Source organism: Meriones unguiculatus, chromosome 15 (assembly GCF_030254825.1).
Source record: "Meriones unguiculatus strain TT.TT164.6M chromosome 15, Bangor_MerUng_6.1, whole genome shotgun sequence".
NCBI classification, from domain to species: domain Eukaryota; kingdom Metazoa; phylum Chordata; class Mammalia; order Rodentia; family Muridae; genus Meriones; species Meriones unguiculatus.
Window position 1 is genome coordinate 1,210,860 of NC_083362.1, and position 23,414 is coordinate 1,234,273.

General features: G+C 64.5%; 2 protein-coding genes across 3 annotated transcripts; one reads left to right on the top strand and one right to left on the bottom strand.

The window, feature by feature from the left end:
- Window positions 1-527: 527 nt before the first annotated feature.
- On the top strand, window positions 528-12,196 carry Gigyf1 (GRB10 interacting GYF protein 1). 2 transcript variants are annotated; one of them, XM_021650695.2, is made up of 26 exons: window positions 528-2,951; window positions 3,683-3,803; window positions 4,059-4,161; window positions 4,255-4,384; window positions 4,466-4,561; window positions 4,648-4,759; window positions 4,879-4,987; window positions 5,163-5,203; window positions 5,304-5,468; window positions 5,641-5,894; window positions 5,982-6,087; window positions 6,784-6,915; window positions 7,027-7,124; window positions 7,248-7,416; window positions 7,506-7,672; window positions 7,764-7,864; window positions 7,939-8,049; window positions 8,157-8,257; window positions 8,378-8,460; window positions 8,527-8,667; window positions 8,740-8,964; window positions 9,061-9,245; window positions 9,366-9,526; window positions 9,637-9,803; window positions 9,868-9,997; window positions 10,090-12,196. In XM_021650695.2, exons 3-26 carry the CDS (start codon window positions 4,127-4,129, stop codon window positions 10,140-10,142), a joined length of 3,072 nt encoding a protein of 1,023 aa, XP_021506370.1. In that variant the 5' UTR covers window positions 528-2,951; window positions 3,683-3,803; window positions 4,059-4,126; the 3' UTR covers window positions 10,143-12,196. The 2 variants fall into 2 exon arrangements, with proteins under 2 accessions (XP_021506370.1, XP_021506369.1); XM_021650694.2 differs by having other exon boundaries at window positions 2,756-2,951; window positions 5,979-6,087.
- A 139-nt stretch (window positions 12,197-12,335) lies between these two features.
- Gnb2 (G protein subunit beta 2) lies at window positions 12,336-16,888 on the bottom strand. The gene is made up of 10 exons (XM_021650705.2): window positions 16,515-16,888; window positions 14,814-14,959; window positions 14,484-14,522; window positions 14,280-14,386; window positions 13,946-14,009; window positions 13,708-13,870; window positions 13,565-13,631; window positions 13,216-13,417; window positions 12,908-13,124; window positions 12,336-12,815 (listed from the first exon to the last, which is right to left on the bottom strand). Exons 2-10 carry the CDS (start codon window positions 14,868-14,870, stop codon window positions 12,709-12,711), a joined length of 1,023 nt encoding a protein of 340 aa, XP_021506380.1. The 5' UTR covers window positions 14,871-14,959; window positions 16,515-16,888; the 3' UTR covers window positions 12,336-12,708.
- Window positions 16,889-23,414: the final 6,526 nt, after the last annotated feature.

The window sequence follows — 23,414 nt, forward strand, 5'->3', positions numbered from 1 at the left end:
CTGTCCTCACAGGCCGTGCAGTCAGAGAACCCTCCTTGGTGCCGAGGGGCACGGGGCGCAGCGTGGGGGCAGGAGGGTTTCTCCCGCCGGCTTTGGCATCTCGGTGCACCTGTCTGCCTGTGCTAGATGGCAGGCCTGTCCTCCCTGCCTGGCTGATGGGGTGCTGGGGAGCGAACCTGGCCGCGGCCGTGCCAGGCAGCTGTTGGGCCAGCTGAGCCGAGGCCCTAGGCCGCCGTGGGCTGCTTGTGCTGGGCTGTCCTGTGGACTGTGGGGTCGCCCACGGCGGCGTTGGCCTGAGCATCTGCGGTCGTCTGTGGTCGCTGTCCACGCCCCAGGGGAGCATGTGGGGCAGAGGCCTGTGGTAGCCGGGTAGAAAGCTCGCTGCCCCGTGGGAAGGAGCCCGTGCTGCCCGGATGCTGGCACCAGGCCCCTTTCCCTCGGGCCTTCTCCTGCCTGGTCGGTGGCCCTGCCCTGTCGCTGCTCATTTCCCTTTTGAAATGAAGGTGGTCCAGAACCAGCACCCGACCCCCGCTCAGTGTGTCGGGAGGGGCGTGCACCGCAGCGTGCTCGTGGCGGTCTGCGGTGACTCGAGGCCTGGTTCTTCCCCCACCAGGAGGATTCTAGGGATGGAAGTCAGGCTTGGTGGCAGGTGTCCTCGCCGGCTGTGCGCTGCTGCCAGGCTGCCTCTCGGCCTCCTGTGATGGCTGGAGGTGCAGAGGTGAGGGCGGGTCACCCCCTGACCTCCCAGTGGGCAGCCTTCACCCTGCCAGGACCACAGCCTGAAGGGACTGCCTGAGAAGCTTCCAGACGCCACCTCAGGTTGTTTGAAGGAGTGTGTGTTCACGCACAGGTGTTCGGAATGGGGAAAGCTTGGCTGTGAAGTGTGTAGCCCCACTCTGGCCTTTTCCCTCTTGGGAGTGTGAAGACCACAGCTGACATTTGGCATCTCTCTTTCGCTGTCTGCCTTGCTGCTTTTAAATCTGTGTGAGTGTGCGCACACATGGGTCAAAGGGCAGTCTCGGCTGTTAGTCCTTCCAGCTTGTTGGAGACGGTCTGGTTGGAGGTGTCACTCGTCATGGCCTATCTACAAGCTCTCGGCCCTCCTGCCCCCACCTCCCTGCTCCCTGGAGGATGCCAGCACCTCACCACTGAGCATTCCCCAGCCGTCACTGCAGCCTAGAATTCCCGGGTTGGCCGGAGTGGGTGGCCAGTGAGCCCAGGGCCGGTGGGCTTTCCGCCTCCCTGGTGCTGGGGTCGCAGACAGCAGCGCTGGCGTTCGTGTACCGTGGGGCCTTGAACACGGTGTTTGTGCAGCAGGTGCTTTTGTGGCCGCCCTGTAGCCTGCCCGCCTGAGCGTTTTTGCTGTTTGTTTGTTTAATGAATACTGAGGGTTGGCGCCCAGGGCCTGAGGTGCTCAGCGTAGCCTACGCCGCCCCTCTCGGCGGCGGGCACATACTCAGCGCGCTCTTCTGTTCTTCTCTTCATTTGACACAGGGTCTCTCCGTGTAGCCCTGGCTGTCCTGACTCACTCTGTAGACCAGGCTGGCCTCGCACTCACAGAGACCCTCCCGCCTCTGCCTCCCGGTGCTGGGGTCACAGGTGTGCATCACTGCACCCTGTGCACGCTGCTCTCACAGGCCCAGAGCTGGAGTCCCCACCCCCATGTCAGGTGACTCCAGCTCCCAGAGACCCAGCCCTCCTCCTAGACTCTGGACACCCACATTCAAAGGCACATATCATCCCCACACGGACACGCACATAGTGACTGACACGCACATGGTGTCAGCCAGGCATGGTAGTCCCAGCACTCGGGAGGCTGAGAAGAAAGGATTCTCTAAAAACAAAATAAGTGAAGCCCTCCACTTCAGTCCTTCTTTTATGAACACTGGTGTTTGACTGCGTGTATGTCTGTGTGAGGGAGCCAGATCCCCTGGGACTGTTACAGACAGCTGTGAGCTGCCATGGGGGTGCTGGGAACTGAACTCGGGTCCTGTGGTGAGTTAGAGTGCTGTGCACCCTCCCTGCGGCCAGCCGAAACCCTGCAGCAGCCAGCATTTGCCAGCGGCTGCTCCTGTGGAAGGGTGTCCTTCCTTCCTTCCGCGCTGGGAGCTGAACTGGGCCTTTAGGTGAGCAGCGAGCACTGTAGCCTGGGCCACCTCTGCAGCCTCAGCTCCCTCTTCTGTCAGGCCCGGGGGTTGAGGCCAGGGCCTGTGCATGCTGGCAGGTGCCTGACCACTGAGGGACATGGCCGACCCCTTTAGTTTTTTGTTCTTTTCCCCTGGGGCCCGGGAGCAGCGGCGCTGAGCTTGGGGTCTTTCTGCATCCACCTCAGGAGCGCTAGGATTACAGGTGTGCACCACATCTGGTTCATGCCGTGCGGGGTCACACCCCAGGCTTTGCTCGTCTAGGCGAGCACGGTGCCACCTTTTCAGAGTGGCACAGCCCCAGCCTTCAGCTTCCTCTGCCTGGCTTCTTCACTTAGCACCGTGTCCTCAAGGTCTGCCAGGTCTCAGGTCCCCTCAGGGCTGTGTGTGGGTCGTGGTTCTGAGCAGACCCAGCCCAGGGAGGTCAGCGCAGCCGGGGCCAGCCCAGGCTCTTGCAGTTAGGGCACGCGCCTCGCCGTGGCTTAGGTGTGTTCAGGCCCCGACAGGTACATCCCGGGGCCTGCTGCGGGGTCTCGTTGGGGGAGGCCTGTCTGAGGCCCCTTTGGTGGGACCTGTTCTTCCTTCTCTAGCCTCCCGGTGTCTTGCAGCGGATGGGGACTGCAGGCACACACTGGTCCAGTGTCCCGCCCAGCCAGTTGTAGGATCTCAGCCTCCGGACACTGCCTGCCTGTCCTCCTGCTCTTCCCGGATGAGCCCCCCCCTCAGCGTCTCCTCCCCAGGCCCCTGAAGGAGCCTGCCCTTGTGGTGCCCCCACCGCCCGGTCAGCGAGGAGACTGATCCCGAACGGTGAGAGGCCTTCCCAGCCGCTGGGACACCCTGACCTTTTTCTCAGAGGGGAAGGAGTTTAGCCGCGCCCACCTGCTGTGAGCCGCCTGGCCGTGCCTGTCTGGCTCTGCAGGCCCCTTTGTCTGTTTGTCCAGCTCCTGCCTGGGCGACCTTCCCTCAGATGCTCTGAGTTAGGCTTTTTCTCTAGTGCTGTCAGCTTGTTGCAAAACAGACCATTTCCTCTCTGGACAGAAGTGGGATTTGGTTTTGGTTTTGTTTGAGACAGGCTCTCATGTAGCCCAGGTTGGCCCTGAACTTGTACATAGCCAGAAAGGGCCTTAAATTTCTGAGCCTCCATCTCCCGGGTGTCTGTGGTGGGCAGCGGGTGTGTGCAGTGTTGGGAGTCAGACCCCGGGGCCTGCAGCCCGCAGGTGAACTACAGCGCCAGTCTGCTGCTGTCTCTAAAACAAGGCCCTACCATGTGTCAGGCTGGCCTTGAACTTGCAGCCCCTTCTCCCCTGCCTCCTGAGTCCTGGGATCCCAAGCACAGACACAACCACACCTGGCCTTGTGGCCTCCTTGCCCGCACTGTGTCTGCTGGCTAGCTCAGCCTCCCTAGGGACTGGCACAGAGGCCTGGCCCTGCCCCAGTCGCAGCCACCCCTGCAAGCGGCACTGACACGGCCATGCCTCTGCCTCTCCCGAGGTCGCTGTACCAGCAGCTGTGGGGGTAACTGCCTGCTTCTCTCCCAGGCCCCTTCCCAGATGTGAGGCTTCTCTCAGGCTGCTGAGACTAGAGCCGGAGCTCCCTGCTGGGATTCTCGTCAGCCCGGCCCTGCTCAAGAGAGCCCTTGCTTCCCTCCCGGCCTGTCAGGTGAGTGTAGGGCCACCAGAGGGCGCCCCGCAGTGCCCGAGGGGTTTCAGGCTTCCTTGTTCTTCCGCTCCCCTGGGACTCTGCCCCGTCCTGCCTCAGCGTTGGTGAGCTCGTGGTGTGAGCACTCATGTGTGTGGTGTTGGTGACTTCTTCAGTGCCAGAATGGCTCGCCATCTAGATGGAGGCCTGTCACTGGCCCAGCGGGGGCTCGCCCCTGACTGGCCTGCAGGGGCTCACGGAGGGCCTTGTCTGCAGGTGTTTGGACAGTGCAGCCTGCTCTCTCTCCACTCGTCCTTAGCCCTGACAAGCAGCCCAGCTCCACGATGGCAGCAGAGACACTCAACTTTGGGCCCGAGTGGTGGGTCGCTCGGGCTCCGGCTGACGGGGGAGGGCTGGGGCAAATGGGAAGGGCCGTGTGGGACCTCTGCCTTCCTCTCTGTGCCTGTTGTAGGCTAAGGGCCCTTTCGAGTGGCGGCAGCGTGGCCTCGCCGCCCCCGTCCCCGGCCATGCCCAAGTACAAGCTGGCAGATTACCGCTATGGACGAGAGGAGATGCTGGCGCTCTACGTGAAGGAGAACAAGGTGAGGTTCGGGCGGAGCTAGTTCCCTTGCCGTCCGCCTTTCGGGGAGCCACCTCGGAACGGTTCTCGGAACGTTTCACAGGTCCCGGAGGAGCTGCAGGACAAGGAGTTTGCGGCGGTGTTACAAGAGGAGCCGCTGCAGCCGCTGGCTCTCGAGCCTCTGACGGAGGAGGAGCAGGTGGGGCCTGGGGTGGAGGAGGGGCTGGGCCCAGGAGGGGCTGCCTGGGTGAGGGTCCTCACAGCCACCCCTGGCTTCCTCCTCAGAGAAACTTCTCCCTGTCAGTGAACAGTGTGGCTGTGCTGAGGCTGATGGGGAAGGGGACTGGGCCCCCACTGGCCGCCACCCCCCGCGGCAGGGGCACCACTCGGAGCCGAGGTAGAGGGCGACTCCCGTGGTTGCTAAGGGAGGAGGTGGGCAGGCTTGGAATGGGTGGCACCAAGGGTTAGAGGGGCACTGGCAGGTCCCAGACCCACGTGTGACCCCTCTTCCTTCAGGCCGGGGCCGTGGCGACAGCTGCTTTTACCAAAGAAGCATTGAGGAGGGTGATGGGGCCTTTGGCCGCAATCCCCGGGAGATCCAGCGAAGCCAGAGCTGGGATGACAGGTCGGTGGGAAGATGGAGGGGGCGGCCAGAGCAGGGAGGGTGCTGCAGAGGGACAGAGACCCCAGGCCAGCCTGATCAAGGCCTCCGGGTCCTGCCTGCCCTGTGCATCCCGGCTGTGGGGTGTCGTCCCCATTCTGATGTCCCGCTCTGAGCAGAGGGCACCTTTCTTCTGCAGAGGTGAGCGGCGGTTCGAGAAGTCTGCGAGGAGGGACGGAGGTAGGAGGGTGCTGAGTGCAGGCCGCAGGGTGGGGAGGCCGCCCAGGTGGGCTCCAGGGTGGAGGCTCAGCCTCTCCCGCTCACCGCCTCTCCCCGCCAGCGCGCTCCGGCTTTGAGGAGGGAGGGGCCGGCCCGAGGAAGGAGCACGCGCGCTCAGACAGCGAGAACTGGCGCTCGCTCCGAGAGGAGCAGGAGGAGGACGGCAGCTGGAGGCTTGGGGCAGGGCCTCGGCGAGATGGGGACCGCTGGCGCTCCACCAGCCCTGGTAAGATGGGGCAGGGCTCGGGCCTGTCCCTGTGGGGACCCGAACTACAGGGAGGAGTGGCCTTGCTTGAGCAGTGAGCCTCCCAGGGAAGCCACTGCCGGGGAGGCCTGGGGAGCTGGAGCAGGCAGGTCTGGCTTGCCTGGGTACAGGGCCGCCCGGCTTTGTCTTCCAGATGGCGGCCCCCGCTCTGCTGGCTGGCGAGAGCATGGGGAGCGGAGGCGCAAGTTTGACTTTGACTTGCGAGGGGAGCGAGGAGGGACTGCCGACGAGGACGGGCGGGTTGGGGGAGGCGGCTCTCACCTGCGGAGGTGCCGTGGGCTCGAAGGCTTTGAGGAGGACAAAGATGGACTCCCAGAGTGGTGCCTGGATGACGAAGATGAGGAGATGGGCACGTTCGACGCCTCTGGGGCCTTCCTGCCTCTTAAGGTACCCGCCTTTGGGGCCCAGCCGCGGTCCGTGGGAGCTGTCCCCAGCTGCGCCGCTACCGTGTCCACTCTGCCTTTCCCACAGAAGGGCCCCAAGGAGCCCATTCCCGAGGAGCAGGAGCTGGACTTCCAGGGCCTGGAGGAAGAGGAAGAGGAGCCTGTGGAGGGGGTGGACGGAGAGGGGCCTGAGGCAGGTGAGCGCCTGGGGTCTTGGCAAGGAGGCCCGAAAGTGCTGGTTGGAGCAACTGGCAGGGAGGTCTGGTGCCGGGCGCCTTGGGGAGGTCAGGCTTAAGGCGTTAGCTCCGGGCTGCTGAGAGGGCTGGACATGGGCAGGTGCCGCCACCAGGCGCCAGGGCCCAAGCGCAGTGCTGGAACCCATGAGATGGAAGGACGAAGAATGTGTTCCTCCCGTTGTCCTCTGGCCTGCAGCCTGAGTCTCTCATGCGTGTGCGTGTGCTTGTCAGGTGTGGAGTGGGACCTTTGGTGAACAGGATGGCCTTTCGAGTCCTTTGGCACCTCTGTGGGGCCTTCGGGTGCCCACAGCCCTCCGCACGTGCGGGGCATCTCACCGAGCAGGTCCGGGAGCCGCTGGCTAGTGCAGCCTGGCGCTCAGCGCTGCCCACCCACACGGCTGGCCCCCCTGCAGGGTTTCTGGTGTAGTGTGTGTGTGAATGCACGTGGCGGGCCTCTGCCGCCGTGTGTGCGGGCAGGAGACAGCGTGGGGATGGGCCCCGGTGCTGAAAATGGGCTCTGTCCTCCTCCATCCGCTTACCAACCAGGACACTCCCTGTCCCTGCCACCACGTCTCCATGAGACACTGGGGTTACAGACACAGGTGCCACTTGTGGTACCTCAAGCCTTGAGGTCTAGTAGCCGTCTGTTTCTTTCAGGGGGGGCGGAGGGGACCCTGTTGCCGCCTCCAGAGACGGCAGGCTCCCCGGCCTCACTGCCTGCCTTGGGCCCTCTCTGGACGAATGAGGATGGCAGTGACGCAGTGGAGAAGGACCTTCCCCCGGCTGAAGGTAGCTTGGCAGAGCCGGGCGAAGGGAGTGCCGGGGCGTTGGTGTGGAAGGGGGCCCAGGAGCAGCCCTGCCCCTCTCTGCCCCAACACACTTGCCTGTGTCTCCTCCCAGATGAGGCGAGGGAGCTGCCCCTGAGTCCTGCCGGCGGCTCTCCCCCAGGCCCACCTGGAGACCTGGAAGACGAGGAAGGCTTGAAGCACCTGCAGCAGGTTTGGGGGTGCCTGTGCATGCCCCAGGGTTGCAGAGCGGCCAGATGGGCGACTCGGGCCCTGCCTGCCCTCCGGAGCCCAGCCCCCGGGCAGCTCAGACCCGCTTCTCTTCCTGGACTCCAGGAGGCAGAGAAGCTGGTGGCCTCCCTGCAGGACAGCTCGCTGGAGGAGGAGCAGTTCACCGCCATGCACACGCAGGGCCTGCACCACCCCACAGCCGCCACCGCCCTGCCCCTCAGCCACGGCGCCGCCCGGAAGTGGTTCTACAAGGACCCGCAGGGGGAGATCCAAGGTAAGGCTGGGGCAGGCTGAACTCAGCGCGCCCAGAGCAGCTGTGAGCGCCCGCGGGAGCGGCCGCCCTGACCGCCACGCCCTGTGCAGGCCCTTTCACCACCCAGGAGATGGCGGAGTGGTTCCAGGCCGGCTACTTCTCCATGTCACTGCTGGTGAAGAGGGGCTGCGACGAGGGCTTCCAGCCCCTGGGGGAGGTCATCAAGATGTGGGGCCGAGTGCCCTTCGCCCCGGGGCCGTCGCCACCCCCTCTGCTGGTGAGCCGCCCCTCGGGCCGCGGGGGGCAGGGACCGAGGCTCCGGCCCCTGGCTTGCCGGGCACGCTCAGACGGGCGCTGGCCTCCCGCAGGGGAACATGGATCAGGAGCGGCTGAAGAAGCAGCAGGAGCTGGCTGCCGCGGCCCTGTACCAGCAGCTGCAGCACCAGCAGTTTCTGCAGCTGGTTGGCAGGTAGGGGGCGCCCGGGGCTGGCTGTGGCGAGGCCGCGTCCCGGCGCGCACCTTCTGAGCCCTGTGTGTCCGCAGCCGCCAGCTCCCGCAGTGTGCCGCGCTCCGGGAAAAGGCAGCTATGGGGGACCTGACGCCGCCGCAGCTCACGGCGTTCCTGCAGCAGCTCCAGGCTCTCAAAACCCCCAGGTCTGTGCGTGCGTGCGTGCGTGGGGGGGGTGTGCGTGTGCGTGTGCGCGCGTGCGTGAGTGTGGGAGAGCAGGGGCAGGCTACAAGTGAGTGCTCTTATTTCTCAGAGGTGGGGACCAGAACCTGCTCCCGACGATGAGCCGGTCCTTGTCAGTGCCAGATTCCGGCCCCCTCTGGGACTTACATACCTCAGCTTCACCACAGTCAGGTGAGCGGCCTGTTCCTCCCCCGTGCACCCCAGTGCACCCCGGCGCCTGCTGCTCACCCTCCTTGGTCCCCCCCACTCGGGTGCTCGAGGCCGGGCGGCAGCTGCCTTCTCCTCCCCCAGGTGGTGAGGCCAGTCTTTGGGACATACCAATTAACTCTTCGACTCAGGGTCCAATTCTAGAACAACTCCAGCTGCAACACAAAGTGAGTGCACGCCGAGGGCGGGGCGGGCAGCCTGGGCTCGCAGCGAGCTCACGGTGCTCACCTCAGTTCCAGGAGCGCAGAGAGGTGGAGCTCAGGGCGAAGCGGGAGGAGGAGGAGCGCAAGCGCCGGGAGGAGAAGCGGCGGCAGCAGCAGCAGGAGGAGCAGAAGCGGCGGCAGGAGGAGGAGGAGCTGTTCCGGCGCAAGCAGGTTCGAGTCCCGCCTGTGCCCCTGGCCGGAGCACCTGCCACCCGGCCACGCTCACAGCGTGTCCCCACGCAGGTGCGGCAGCAGGAGCTACTGCTGAAGCTGCTACAGCAGCAGCAGGCGGCAGCCGTCCCGGTGCCCCCGGCGCCCAGCTCCCCGCCCCCGCTCTGGGCCGGCCTGGCCAAGCAGGGCCTCTCCATGAAGACCCTGCTGGAGCTGCAGATGGAGGGCGAGCGGCCGCTGCACAAACAGCCCACACCTCGGGAGCCGCTGCGGGCCCAGGCCCCCAACCACCGCGCGGTGAGCGGAGCCCCCTCGTCACCCCCCGAGCCCCCCTCCCCATGAGCCTCCTGCCTGCGGGCCTGTTCAGAGCTCCCTGACTTCCGCCCTTTACAGCTTGGGGGCCTGGGCACTGCCCCTCTGAACCAGTGGGTGTCTGAAGCCGGGCCACTGTGGGGCGGCCCAGACAAGAGTGGGGGCAGCAGCGGCAGCCTGGGACTCTGGGAGGACACCCTCAAGAGCGGCGGGAGCCTGGCCCGGAGCCTGGGCCTGAAGAACAGCCGGAGCAGCCCGTCCCTCAGGTGGGAGAGGCCCCCCCGGGGGGGGGGGGGAGAGGTGCCTGCTCAGCGGGGCTCTGGCAGGAAGTGGCGGGTGCTGAGCTCCGGGGCTCACCCCTGGCCTCCGTGCCCCTCCCGCCTCAGCGACTCCTACAGCCACCTGTCCGGCCGGCCTGTCCGCAAAAAGACGGAAGAGGAGGAGAAGCTGCTGAAGCTGCTCCAGGGCATCCCTCGGCCCCAGGACGGCTTCACACAGTGGTGTGAGCAGATGCTGCACACCCTGAGCACCGCGGGCAGCCTGGACGGTAGGGAGCACCCCCGGGGCCGCGCGGGCAGCCTGGACAGTACGGAGCACCCCCGGGGCCGCGCTGGGGCCCGAGGCCCGTCCAGCACCCTGACCGTGCCCTCCCCATAGTGCCCATGGCTGTGGCCACCCTCAAGGAGGTGGAGTCCCCCTATGACGTCCATGATTACATTCGCTCCTGCCTGGGGGACACGCTGGAAGCCAAAGAATTTGCCAAACAATTCCTGGAGCGGAGGGCCAAGCAGAAGGCCAGTCAGCAGCGGCAGCAGCAGCAGCAGGTGGGGCCGCGCGGGCCGGGGAGGTGGCCTGGCTGGGGCCTCCCTGACGCTCCTCTCGCCGTAGGAGGCCTGGCTGAGCAGCACCTCCCTGCAGACCGCCTTCCAGGCCAGCCACAGCACCAAGCTGGGCCCTGGGGAGGGCAGCAAGGCCAAGAGGCGGGCGCTGGCGCTTCACTCCGACCCCAGCATCTTGGGTGAGTGTCTGCATCTCCAGTGGGGCCGGAGCTGACCTTTCCGCGGTCGTGTGCAGGCCGCACAGGCTCACTCTCTCCTCCCCTGGCTCCAGGCTACTCCCTACACGGCCCCTCCGGTGAGCTGGAGAGCGTGGATGACTACTGAGCAGCCCGGCCTACCAGCCCCTGGGGTCAGACTCGGGCGGCGGCGGCAACCCTCGGCTCTCCAGCCTGCAGGCTCCCAGCGAGGAGCAGAGGTGGAATCGCGTGGGGCGGGGTCCCCAGCACTTGTTACCGACCACACGGAGCACCTTAACTCACCCACCACGAGGCACTTTACAGATAGGGGAGGGGGCGTTTCCTCTTTAGTTTTAAACGTTAGGAGAGACAGAAGTGTCGTTCAAGAACTAGACTGTAGGCCCTTCACCCCTTGGGGACAATGGGTGACATTGGAAGGTCCAGAGAGGTTAGGTTGGGTTTTGTTTTGGGGTTGTTGTTTTTTTTTTGTTGTTGTTGTTTTTTGTTTTGTTTTGTTTTTTTTTTTTTTTAAGAAAAATAATGAAAAAAAAAAAAAAACCCAGTTAGGCTGAAAGGAAAAAACCACACTGTTATTTTGGGCCAGTGGGTGCCAGGCCCCGTGGAACTGTTCGGCCTGGCTCACAAGGCTGCGCTCGCCCGCTGCCCCCGGAAGGTGGGGTGCCTGGAAGCTGGGTGCTGGCAGTTGGCACAGCCCTCTCCAGAAGCCCGCCCTGGACCTGCTGTGACCGTGACCGGCTCCCGGGGCAGCGGCCTGGCAGGCGTCGCCCCCGTCAGCTGCTTTGGGAGGAATATTGCACAAATTGGACAGAGCTGCCTCAGCTTCCTCTCCCCGACCCCCAGCAGCCCTCCCGCCCCGGCTGGGGGAGCTGGGCAGGACTGTCAGTGCCAGCCTGTCCGAGGTGGGCTCTGAGCTCGGCCTGCTGAGGGCTGTCCCCACTGCTGCCATTTCGGGGGCAGCCTGGGCGTGCCGCGGGGAGCCCGGCGCCCTGCCTTCGCCACATGAATGTATTCTCGGGCCCCGCGCCGGGCTCCCCCGAGGAGGGACCTTCCTGCAGTTGCCGGAGACCGCCGCTCCCGCCGTGGCTTGTGTGAGGGAGGGAAGACCCCGAAGGTGGCCGAGGCTGAGCCTGGGGCCGCGTGGGAGCCCCAGGAGCAGCAGCTGCCTGAAGCAGACCAGCTCTGTGCCCACCCCTCCTTCACCAAACCGAGGAGGAGCCGCCCCTCCGGTTGGAGGTAGCGCCTGTCCCGGCTGGGTCTACCTGCCCATTGCTCAGCGCCTCACTCCTCATCCACGCCTGGATCTGTCTCCATGTTGATCGGCTTTTTTTTTTTTCCCTCTTTGAACTGTAGAGAAACCCTCCAGCAATCTCATTGCTCAGAACGCAGTATTAGGGCGAGACTGCCTCTGCCTCCATGAATGTATTTCTCCTTTCTGCCCTGGGGAAGTGGGGAGTGGCCCCTGGTTCTTCTTTTCCATCTGTCCCCAGAGAGATGACCTTTTGTTTTCATTTTAACTTTTTTTCTTTTCTTTTTTTTTTTTTTTTTTTTTTTGCACCAAAGTGGCAGCTGGGTCAGTGTTCGGGACAAGGCTGGCTCTGGTGGAAGGCCCTCCACCTGCTTCTCCCTGGCTGACAGTGTTAGCGTCTGTGAAAAGACAATATTCTCTCTAAAGCAATAAGGGGTGATGGGCCGGGAACCGTCTTGCTGCTGCTGGCCCCAGCTGCCCGCCCTCCTGCCGTGGAGGCGTTGGAGGGGCGGAAGACTCCTGTTGTGACTGAATGTAACCTACCCTGCCCCTGCCACAGCCAATGCAGGGGAGGGGGCACTTGTCTCTTCCTAACCCTTCCCCCAGCTAAAGAGACTTTGAACTTGGGGGCCTGTGAGCCTGGAGAGGCCTTAACCTGTGAGGAAGAGTAGGGGGAGCCCTCTCCCACCCCATCCCCTTTGAGAGTGGTCAATGTTTACAAGCCCTGAGTCCAGCCCGGGACTCAGACAGCCCCCACCTTGGTCCTTTCCCATCCCAGTCCTACAGGCCGGAGCCGCCCCGCCCCTCCTTGGGGTCAGGGTGGCGTGACCGTCCTGCGTGTCCCAGTGCACCCTACCTGTACCCTGTGTGACGTCCCTAGTCCCTGCTCTTGTAAATACTCCCAATAAAAAAACTTGGTGTGTTCTCCCAGTCCACCCTGTCTGCCGCTCATGGCCCCACACTGTTGATGGCCCGGGCACAGTCGGACGGGGTCTAGTGCCTCGGACTGCTGGCCACAGCCCTCTGTCCACACCATTCTGGGGGAGGGGGCAGCACACAAGGAGACAAGGTACAGAGAGTTGGAAGTGGTTCCTTTATGGAAAAACTGAAAATATAATAAAAATTAAAATAAAACCAGTTTAAAAAAGCCAGCCCCTGGAGTTTCCACCTCCTGCCTCTGGCCCTCCAGAGGGGTGAGGCCCTGGCCCCAGGGCAGCAAAGGGTGAGGGCTCTCCTGCCCTTCCTCTTCTTCCCCCATTCCATCCCCGACTTATCTCCACAGTGGGGGCCCCCGGGAGGAACCAAACCTGGGTATGGGAGCAGGACCCAAGGCCCTGTAGCCCAGGGAGGGAGGCCTGGCATGTGTACCCAGCCCCAAAGCTCCGGGCCTGTAGTGTGGGCATGGGCAGGGCTGCTCCCTGCCTGGGCCCATGTGGGTGGGGAGGGGTTAGTTCCAGATCTTGAGGAAGGAGTCCCAGGAGCCTGTGGCCACAGCCATGCCATCATCCGTGACCCCAAGGCAGCTCACGCGGTTGTCATGGCCGGCGAGGACACCTGCCGGAGAGAGGGAGTAGGAGCCGGTCCCCGCCCACCGCCTCCGCTCCACCTGCGCAGCCACCCGCCCCCAAGGTCCCCGCGCCGCCCACCTGCGCGGTCGCCCTTCATGGCGTCCCAGATGTTACAGTTGAAGTCGTCGTAGCCGGCGAGCAGCAGCCGGCCGCTGCGCGAGAAGGCAACCGAGGTGATGCCACAGATGATGTTGTCGTGGGAGTACATGAGCAGCTCCTGGTCGGCCCGCAGGTCGAACAGGCGACACGTGGCGTCGTCGGAGCCCGTGGTGAAGGCGTAGCCGTTGGGGAAGAACTGCAAGGTTGGCCAGAGACAGTGAGTGGAGAGGCAAGCGAGCCTCGCCCCGGGGCTCCCCGCCCCCGCGCCCGCCACTGCCCCAGCTCACAGCCACAGCATTGATGTCCGACTCGTGACCTATGAATGTCTGTCGGCACATGGAGTCCCGCACATCCCACAGCTTGATGGAGGCGTCACAGGCACCGGACACAAAGGTGCGGCCGTCGGGGGCCAGGGACAGGGACATCACGTCCCCACTGTGGCCAGCGAAGCCCACCGTCTGCTGGCCCGTCTCGATGTCCCACAGGGCACTGGGGGGCACAGGAGGGAGGGTCAGGGCTGCAGGAAGGCCGGGGCCCTCTGCGGTGGGGGAGCGCCTGACCCCACCCAGAGAGAAGTCTGCCACCGGCTGGGCCACAGATCACCCAAAGGCGGGACCCTGCCAGGCAGAGCCTCACCAGGTGGTGTCCCCAGAGCTGGTGATGATCTGGTTGTCATCCAGGAAGCGGCAGCATGACAGGTACCCTTGGGAAAGGAGGTCGCGGTCAGTGCGGCCAGGCCGAGTGGCCCTCCCCTCTCCTCCCGGCGGGGCAGCACTCACCAGTGTGGCCGGGCAACTCCCTGCTGACCCTGACGTTGCCCTCGCGGGTCTTGAGGCTATAGATGGAGCAGATGTTGTCCAAACCCCCACAGGCCACAAAGTTCCCTGAGGGGGCGTAGGCACAGGTCATGACCCAGGAGGAGCGCAGAGGGATGGCATGGACCTAGAGGAGGGCAGCAGCCTGGTCAGAGCCGGCCTGACCCCGGGCCAGGCCCACCCACCGGGGGCAAAGACTTGCCTTGTTGGTGGTGTAGCTGTCCCAGATGATGAGCTTCCCATCCTGGGAGGCGCTGACCAGCAGCCTGGCGGGCAGCAGCAGGGAGAAGGCAGATAGTCAGGGCACAGAAGACTCGGCCCTCACCCCTTCCATCTACACAAGCTCTTTAGAGGAATCCCGATCTCAGGATGACCTGCATCCCGGGGCCCCAGGGATACTGGGAAATCAGTCTTCCCACACTTACTGACAAAGGTTTTCTCCTCACCAGACCTGAGGGTCCCTCGTGCCCTAGCACTGTTCTGCCGTTACCTACAACCCCCAGAACCCAGGGACGAAGGCCGGGCCGTCCACACACCTTGAGTCTGTCCCCCAGTGCATGGCATAGATTTTCGCCAGGTGCCCACGGAGGGTCCTGCGTGTTCTCATCTGAATCCTCCCCACTGGGTCCAGCCCAGCTGTAATCTGGAAAACGGAGAGACCAAGGTGGCTCAGGAGGACCCAGCGACAGAGACATCCACAGCCTCCCCCCGGGCCCCAGGGCAGCCTACAGTCCCCTCACCTGGGTCAACGTGGAATCCCCACATGCTTTTCTGGCGTCCTGTAAGGATGGTCAGCACAAGTGGGAGAGGAGGCGGTGGGAGGTGAGGAAAGAGTAAACAGGAGACATTTGGAGCCCAGGACGCCCCTTCTTCCCCTCCGTGACACACACGAGGACGGGGACACGGGGATGGATACACACACACACACACACACACACACACACACACACGCGCGCGCGCGCGCGCAGCAGCAGCCACAGGCAACCCGCTGCGCTCAGGTCAAAGGGAAGCTGCACACTCGAGCCACGCCTGGCCGGCTCGGCCTCCCATCACAGCCGCCAGGCCCTCACCCGGATCTGGTTCCGGAGCTGCTCGGCCTCCTGTCTCAGTTGCTCCAGCTCACTCATGGCGCCGGGCCCGTGGGGCGGGGTTGGGGGCGGCTGGGGGCCGCGGGACGGGGGCTGGGGGAGGCAGCTCCTGGCCGCTGGCCCGAGGCCTGGGAGGGGGACGCAAGGCTGACGTCAGTCCCCAAGGCCGCCCGGGAGGCAGCAGGGAGAGGCGGGGTGGGAGCGCGCGGCCGGAAGGGGTCAGCTGGGCAGGGGGAGCAGGGGACGCCGGGCCCGGGGCGGGCTGGGAGGTCTCCGGCACCGGGAGACGCTGCCGAGGCGCAGACGACTTCCCCAATCTTCCTCCCGGGCCCCCGGAAACGGAGTGGGAAGTGCAAGAGGAAGAGCAGGGGAAACCCCTCCCTCGGACAGCAGCCCTGGCGGGACACTCGGGCGGCAGGAACTGAGGATGGGGGGAGCCCCTGCGAAAACAGCCCTGGCGCCCGCCCCGCGCACAGGGCGCCGCCCGCCCGGCACCTAATTTTAAAAAGGGGCGGCGCCTCCTTGAATTCCCCCCACACACCCTCCACACACACCCCCAGCTAAGACAGAGGTGGCGGGGGGGGGCGAGGGGAGCAGCCAGGCTGTTCGTGGGGTTGCCTAGGCAACCGTCACCCGGACCGAGAGCACCTCCGCTGGCGAAGGGCCCCCACCCTAGCCCCGTTGCCACGGCAACCGCATCCGCGGCGCAGACCTGTCGGGTGGGTGACCCCACCCCCGCCATCGCCCCCGCCCGACCTGGCCTCCCCCCCCCACCGGCCCGGGCCGGGGCGGCTGTTGACAGGATTTGGGAAAAGCCGATAGAGCGCTAATAGGTTCGCCACGGCGAAAGCCGGATAATCCCCGCGCCGGGCCGGCTGCGCCCCATTAGCCTGCTCCCGGCCCGGGGGAGCCGCTCGGAAGTAATTAGGCTCCGCGGAGGGCCCGGCCGGGGCTCCCGTCCCCGCGGCGCGCGGGCCCCCGAGGCCGAGCTGGCGCCGCTCCAGCCCCGACACCTGTGCGCTCCTCCGGGTCCCCACCCCGCTCCCACTTCCCCAGCCGCCGGGCGGGCGGGCCTCCTCCCGGCCTGTCCCCTCCGACGCCGGGCGGGCGGGGCGCCCACCCCGCCCCACCCACGGGGACCGCGGCCCGCGCCCCCCGCGCCCCCGCCGGGCCCGCGGCGACGGGGACAGGCCGGGAGGAGGCCGGGCCTCGGGCCCCTCCGCAGCCCCGGGCAGCAAGGGGGCCGCCGCCCGCGCAGGCGCGAGGCCTCGGGAGGGTCCCGGACGCGGCGGGGGCGCGCGGGGCGCGCGGGCCCCGGACCTCCCCTCCCGGCCGAGCCCCGGGACTCCATCTTGCCCGAAGCCGGGCAGGCCTGGGCAGGGCTGCGGGGCTGCGGGGCGACACGGCCAGCTCCGGGCCGAGCGACAGCAGGGCGGAGACCGGCCGCGGCCTCGGCTGCGGCGCCCGGGGCCCCGGGTCGCCCGCGGGACGGCGGCGGAGGAGCGGGCGCGGGGTCGCCCCGGGGCGGGGGTCCCGGGCGGCGCGGGCCGAGCGTCCCCGGTTCCCCTTCCGGGTCTGGCGGCGGCGGGCGGGCCGGGGCCGGGCGGGCGGGCCGGGCGCTGCGTCCTCGCGGACGGCCGGGGCCGGGGCGGGCCGGGGGCCCCGTCGGGGCGGCGGAGGTACCTGGGTGGCGGGGCTCCGCCGAGGGGTCGCTCGCGGCGGCGCGGGCGGCGCTGTCTTCCTCCGCGGCGGAGGCGGCGGCGGCGCGGATGGATCCGTCCCCCCGACTGCCGTCCGCGCAGCGCTCCCCAGGGCGGAGGGATCCCGCCCGCCGGTGACGCGGCCGCCGCCGCCGCGCCCAGGCCCGGGCCGGGCGAGACCAAGTCCCCGGCGCGGGGGGACCGCGGGCCGGCGCGCACGGGCCGGGCGCTCCCCGCGGGGGCGGGCGGGCGGGCGGGCGTGGTCCCCGAGGCCCGCGGCGGGGGTCCAGCCGCCGGGAGGGCGAAGACCCTGCGGCCACGTGACCGGCCTCCTGGGCCCCCCCACCCCGCTCGGGCGGCCCCGAGGCCCAGTTCTCGGCTGGCCACGCCCCCTTACGGGCCACGCCCTCCCCCTCTCGGAGGCGGGGCCACGTCGTCCGGGCCCGGGCGGCTGCGGGCAGGAGAGGAGCCCGGGCCGCGGGTTCGAGGCAGCTGCGCGCAGACCGCCGTCGGCGCCCCGGACGGGTCCAGGCTCAGCGATCTGCGTCCTCCAGGGTTGTTGCTTTGTAACTCAGCCCATTCCACAGCCCAGGATGACCCCGATCAGACCGGAGTGCTGGTCCTGGCTCGCGCTAGGCGGGGCTTCGGGCCTCGAGCAAACACTCCGCCCGCGCGACCGCGCCCCCAGCCTGTGCCTAATCCCCACGGAGCCGACGGACTCGGGCTGCAGATTCCAGATACCATCTCGGGCGGCTCTAATGACCTCATGCCGCCCGCCGCGGCAGCCGGGGCTTCCTTATCTGTCAGCGGAGGGTGCTGAAGCTTAGTCTCCTGGACCGCTGGGGGACCGACCCCTAACGTTCGCGGAAGTGCTTCGGGAAAGTAGGAGCCGCCCTGCGGCCTTGGGCAGTCCTCGTAGTTGAGGAGAATAAACTGGCGAGGGGGGCGGGGCTCGGATAACGGCTCCCGCTGCAGAGCGTTTGCCATGCGGACGTGGCGGCCTGAGTTTGATCCCTGAAAACTGAGTAAAAGCAAACACAGCAAGAACACCACGCAGGCAGGCTGGCAGGCCGCAGTCCCACGCTTGCAAGGCCGGGACAGAGCCATCCCGCGGGTGAACCCTTTCGGCGGGTTCTAGGCCCGGCGAGGGATGTCACAGAAACCAGAGTGAGGGCTGGGCGGCTCAGCAGTTAGGACTCTTCCCGGGCCCCAGGCCTGCAGCCCCGAGCGGTGCCTCCGTGTCGGGAAGTGAATGCCCTGTCCCGGTGCGCCCGCTGCCCGCGCCGTGCACACACCTACGGCAAAGCGATCACACACCAGACAAACCCTAAAGGAATGAAGGTGCGGAGTGGCAGAGGAAGGCGCCGGGGCCTCCCAGGCGCCCGCCGTGGGGCCCCCACCAGGCCTGGCCCCTGGCCTCCGGGGCAGCCCCCACCTCAAACACAAAAGGCCAAGCCGCACCTTCTTTGAATGCGGTCAGCTTCTTTGAATGGACACTCATGCACGGGTCCCGCGCGTGTGCCCTGCGCATCCCGTGATTGCGCAGAGGGTAGAGCCACAGCGACTCTGGGAAGGGCCTTCCGGACGGTTCCCTCAGCGAACGAGGGCCCGAGGGGCGCAGTGCCCAGGCGGCATGTTTCCAACACGCTGTGAGACGCCCACACCAAGTCCCGGCCTGCACAGGAGCCCTGCCACGGGGCATCGGCTCACCAGCTCCTGTGGGGACTGTGCCCTCGGGGAGGCGGGCGGCCTCCGGGGAAACAGTTGGGGGGTGAGGTGGGCGGACAATGGGCTCTCCCGAGCCGGCATGAGCTGGCACGAGCTGACGCAGACAGTCCAGCGTGCGTGAGGATCCGAATGCGGGTATTCAGCCTGCGGCTGGACAGGGGCCAGCTCTGCACACTGGGGAAAATCAGCTGGGCGTCGGGAGTGACTCGGGGACCCACTGCGTCAGGGGGCCGAGGAGGCCGCCTGGGAAAATGCGCCTCTAGTGCGCACAGCAAGAGGCCAGGCTTGCCCACCCGGCCTGAAGTCAGCGCCGAGAGTCGGAACGGAGACAGAATGCAGCCGCAGCCGTCTGGAGCTCGCTGGCCAGCCGGCCTCGCCAACTGGGGGACTCCGGGTTCACTGCCAGAGCGCTGGCTCACCAAGGTGGGGGGGGAGCGTGTGCGCCTCCACCCGCATACACAGTCACACTCACGTCTGTCTCTCTCTATCTCACACACACACACACACACACACACACAACAAAAACAAGTGATGAATAAAATCAAATTAAAAATTTGTGTTCAGAGTCGGGCATGGAGGTGCACACCTGTGATCCCAGCACTCGGGAGGCAGAGGCAGGGGGATCTCTGTGAGTTCAGGGCCAGCCTGGGCTACAGAGTGAGTCCAGGACAGCCAGGGCTACACGGAGAGACCCTGTCTGAAGAAGCAGGAAACAGACCCAGCTGACGAGGTGACACAGTGGGGCTTGAGCCAAGGTGAGTCCATCCGGGAACCTGCCTGGTAGAACGGGAGAGCAGCTCCTCCACGCTGTCCCCCAACTTCACAGGTGCACAGGGCAAGCCTGTGCCTGCGCGCACGAAGTGTGCGTTCTGACACTACTACTACTAAGAAAATGAAGTAACTAAAGTCTGAGGGTGTAAGTAGTGGAGGTGAAACTAGACCGAGAGAGAAGACAGGTCATGTGTGCGTGTCAATGTGTGTGTGTCAGTGTGTGTGTGTCAGTGTGTGTGTCAGTGTGTGTGTGTGAGTGTGTGTGAGTGTGTGTGCGAGTGTATGCTTGTGTGAGAGTGTCAGTGTCTGTGTGTGTGTGTATCAGTGTGTGTGTGTGTCAATGTGTGCGTGTGCGAGTGTATGCTTGTGAGAGTGTCAGTGTCTGTGTGTGTGTGTGTCAGTGTCTGTGTGTGAGTGTGTGTGTGTGTGTGAGTGTGTGTGTCAGTGTGTGCATGTGCGAGTGTATGCTTGTGTGAGTGTGTCAGTGTCTGTGTGTGTGTGTGTCAGTGTGTGTGTGTGCGAGTGTATGCTTGTGTGAGTGTGTCAGTGTCTGTGTGTGTGTGTGTCAGTGTGTGCATGTGCGAGTGTGTCAGTGTCTGTGTGTGTGTGTCAGTGTGTGTGTGTCAGTGTGTGTGTGTGTCAGTGTATGCTTGTGTGAGTGTGTCAGTGTCTGTGTGTGTGTGTGTGTCAGTGTGTGTGTGTGTGAGAGAGTGTACACAGGTACCACAGCATGTGTGTGAAGGCCAGGGGACATCTTGGCAGAGTTGGTTCTCTGCTTGCACGTGTGAGTCCCAGGGATCAAAAGGAGGCTTGGCCCCAGGTGCCTTTATCCCTCGAGCCATCGTGATGTCCCCAAGGGAGGAAGAGGGGAGGGCGAGGGAGGGCCAGGGCTGGGGCGGGGGTGAACAGACACCCTTAGACGGTTAATGTAAATGTCACTTTGTATGTCAACATTAAATTCTATTAAAGGGGGAAAAGCTAATCGTTTTAAGCATGGCAGCGTATGCTTGCAATACAACATTCAAGGAGGCCGAGGCAGGAGCCTCAAGAGTTCAAGGCCAGCCTGAGCTACATAGTGAACCCCTATTTAAAAAACCACTATACATGAAAAAGAGTCCAAAGTGATAAAATAATAAAAATGAAAAGTAAATATCAGCTTGGGTGTTCAGCAGTGGACACTTGCTTGAGGCCCGGGTTGATCCTGGTCCCTTTGCCCAAAACAAAACAGAACAAACCTCCAGAACAAGCACACAAGACAGCAGACATTTTCACTGCACGGGTCCTGCCCTGCCGCCCCAGCCGCCATCCGTGCTGGAGCCTCAGTTTCCGGAGCCCTAGGGCTTCCAGCTGTCCCTGTACCTGCCTGCCGCGCATGCGCCCTCGCCTCCCCTGAGCGGCTTTCCCGGGGACCTGCGAAGATCTGCTTGTCCCCTGTGGGGCGGACGGCGTGGACAAGCCCGCCTGCCTGCCGGGAAGCGCTCCCACAGCAGGCACGGGGACTGTGGAACAGCAGGGCGTGGGGCGCGCGTTGGGCACCTCGGCCCTCGAGCGGCAGCCACGCCGGAGGCCCTGGCAGCCAGCCTCACCGAGGCAGCGGGTTTCAGGTCAGGGAGCACAGGGCCTGGGAGACAAGTCAGCCAGGAAGCACACACCCGGGCTTGCCTGCAAAGGCTGGGTGTGCCCGCGGGCGTGCGCCCGTGCCCCCGGCACTGCGGGGTCAGGACACCTCGGTCGCTGGCGGCAGCCTCGCGGTGCTGGGAGGCCCTGCCTCACGGAAACAAGGGGCAGAACGACAGAGCAGGCGCCAGCCACCACGCTGCCCTCCCTGGTCACACAAGCAGCAGGACACACACACACACACACACACACACACACACACGATAAAACTAAGGTGCACGGTGTTCCTGAGGAACACCCCAGGTCTTCATGTGTGTGTGTGTGTGTGTGTGTGTGTGTGTGTGTGAGAGTCCATGTGTACCCACATGCCCGCTCACCTACACACAGACACACAAAAAGAAGCAGCTTGGGCCGGGCGTGGAGGCAGAGGCAGGCGGATCTCTGAGTTAAGAGACCAGCCTGGTCTACAGAGCAAGTCCAGGGCAGCCAGGGCTACACAGAGAAACCCTGTCTCGACCCACCCCCGACATCCCTGGCGCTCCCTGCCCAGCCTCGGGCAGCTGCCGGGCGGGGCCTCTCCCCGGCGTGTGACCTGCTGGCATAAGCTGTGGCAACCTGTGGTTTTCCCAAGCGTCCGGAGCTTCGCCGGCTTCCTGAGTTTCCTCTCAGCAACTTGTGAATGTCCAGACAGGGCTCTCGGGGCCCGTGCGCCCGGCCCAGAGCTGCCGCAGAGAACAACTGTCCCTTCGCACGCCCCACTGCGGGCATTTTTGGATTCCAGAACTTCACGTTCTCCTGAGTCTCTCCACAGCCCTCGGCTTCCGCTCTGGCAGTGTGGACAGTGCCTGACCTTTAAATGCCGTCCTCAGGGTTGGCCTTTGGCCATTGCCTTTTCTCCCAGCCCCTTCTTCCCTTTAATGACTTCATCTGCTTGAGCATACCACTCACCTTTGGGGCTCTGTTCCCAGCCAGGCTCTGCGCCGAGCCAGAGCGGCCTCTGCACGAACAATCCTCTCAGTGACACAACCTGAAACCTTTACCCTCCTCCTCAAGCGGCTCCTCCCGGATCTATCGTGTTCCCTGGTGCATGTGGAAAGGGTAGAAGAAAAACCCAGCATGATGGTGTGTATACATGGACATCCGTGATCAGCATGCATGTACCTTCAGCCCACATGGCTGATGGCTTCTGATACAGGTCTCTCTGTGTAGACCAGGCTGTCCTCGAACTCACAGAGATCCACCCGCCTCCGCCTCCCGAGTGCTGGGGTCAAACGTGTCCCCGCACCAGATGTCAATCGTTTTTTAATTTTATTTTATTGTTGTGTATGAGTACTATGCCTGCGTGAATGTCTATTTTGCAGATGCATGCCCGGTGCCTAAGGAAATGGTGAGCCTCCATGTGGGTGCTGGGAATCGAACCCGGGTCCTTTTCAAGAACAAGTGTGCTTAGCCACTGACCAACCTCTCCAGCCCTGTGATCCAGCGCAGTGATGGTTAATCTTGACCGTCAGCACACAGGAGTTAGGATCCCCAAGCTCCTGGGCGCGTCTCTAAGGGTGTTCCCAGCAGGGCCTAGTGGGAGCGCCAGGCCCCTCTGCGTGCGGCGGGCAGCTGAGGCCCTGGCTGAAGAAAAAGGAGGAGCAAGGCCAAGCCGCGCACGGGTGCATCTCTGTGACCGTGTGCAGACGCCGTGGCCGGCTCCGCACCCCGCCGTGGCGGACTGTTTCCCCAAAGACACACTTCATTGACTTCCTCTGTCATGATGAGAGCAAAGAAAGCAATCCGAGGCCTCATTGCCGGTTTTTATTTCCACGCCCACCGTCCGCCTTTCCCTCTGTAGACCGAGGGGGTTCCAGGTGCATGCCACCAGGCCCAGTTCTGTGTGGTGCGAGAGACAAGGTGAGAGCGTGGGGTGTGTGAGCACCTGTCACCTGAGCCGCCTTTGGCGCTGCAATTCCTTTTTTTTTCCACACAGGGTCTCAAACATGTGGTCTAGGTTGGCTTCAGACTTGTGTTCCACAGAGCTGGAGAGATGTCTCAGAAGTCAACAGGTGGATCGCTGCTCTTCCGGAGGGCAGGAGGTCATCCTCAGCTCTGTCAGGGGACTCAGACCTCCTGCGCGTCCTGAGCGTCCAGCCCCAGGGAATCCAGCACCCTGGAGTCAGCAAGCACTCGAATTCACATGCACAGACAGAGACGCACAGAAGTAATAAAAGCAAAGCTTGAAGGAAAAGGTAGCCAGGCAGCGATGGCTCACCCCTTTAATCCCGGCACTCCGGAGGCAGACGCAGGAGGATCTCTGAGTTGGAGGCCAGCCTGGTGTACAGAGCCAGTTCCTGGACAGCCAAGGCTACACAGAGAAACCCTGTTTCAGAGAGAGAGAGAGGAGAGAAGGGAGGAAGGGAGGGAGGGAGGGAAGAAAAGGAAGGAAGGAGGGAAAGAAGGAAGCAAGGAAGGAAGGGAGGGAGGAAGGAAGGAAGAAAGGAGGGAAGGAAGGGAGGGAGGAAAAATGAGGAAAAGAAGAAAGGAAGGAGGGAAGGGAGGGAGGGAGAGGGGGAGGTAGGAAGGAAGGAAGGGAGGGAGGGAGGGAGGGAAGAAGGAAGGAAGGAAGGAGGGAAGGAAGGAAGGGAGGAAAAAATAAGGGAAAGAAGGAAGGAAGGAGGGAGGGAGGGAGGGAGAGGGGGAGGAAGGAGGGAGGGAGGGAGGAAGAGGAGGAGGAAGGAAGGAGGGAGGGAGGGAGGGAGGGAGAGGGGGAGGAAGGAGGGAG

Coding starts and splice junctions, on each gene's coding strand:
- Gnb2 (XM_021650705.2), bottom strand. CDS start 14,870: ATGAGTGAGCTGGAGCAACTGAGACAGGAGGCCGAGCAGCTCCGGAAC. Junction 13,418..13,564: donor AGCTCTGGGGACACCACCTG/GTGAGGCTCTGC, acceptor TGTGCCCCCCAG/TGCCCTGTGGGACATCGAGA. Junction 12,816..12,907: donor CATGAAGGGCGACCGCGCAG/GTGGGCGGCGCG, acceptor TCTCTCCGGCAG/GTGTCCTCGCCGGCCATGAC.
- Gigyf1 (XM_021650694.2), top strand. CDS start 4,127: ATGGCAGCAGAGACACTCAACTTTGGGCCCGAGTG. Junction 8,965..9,060: donor AGGCCCCCAACCACCGCGCG/GTGAGCGGAGCC, acceptor CGCCCTTTACAG/CTTGGGGGCCTGGGCACTGC. Junction 9,998..10,089: donor CTCCGACCCCAGCATCTTGG/GTGAGTGTCTGC, acceptor CCCTGGCTCCAG/GCTACTCCCTACACGGCCCC.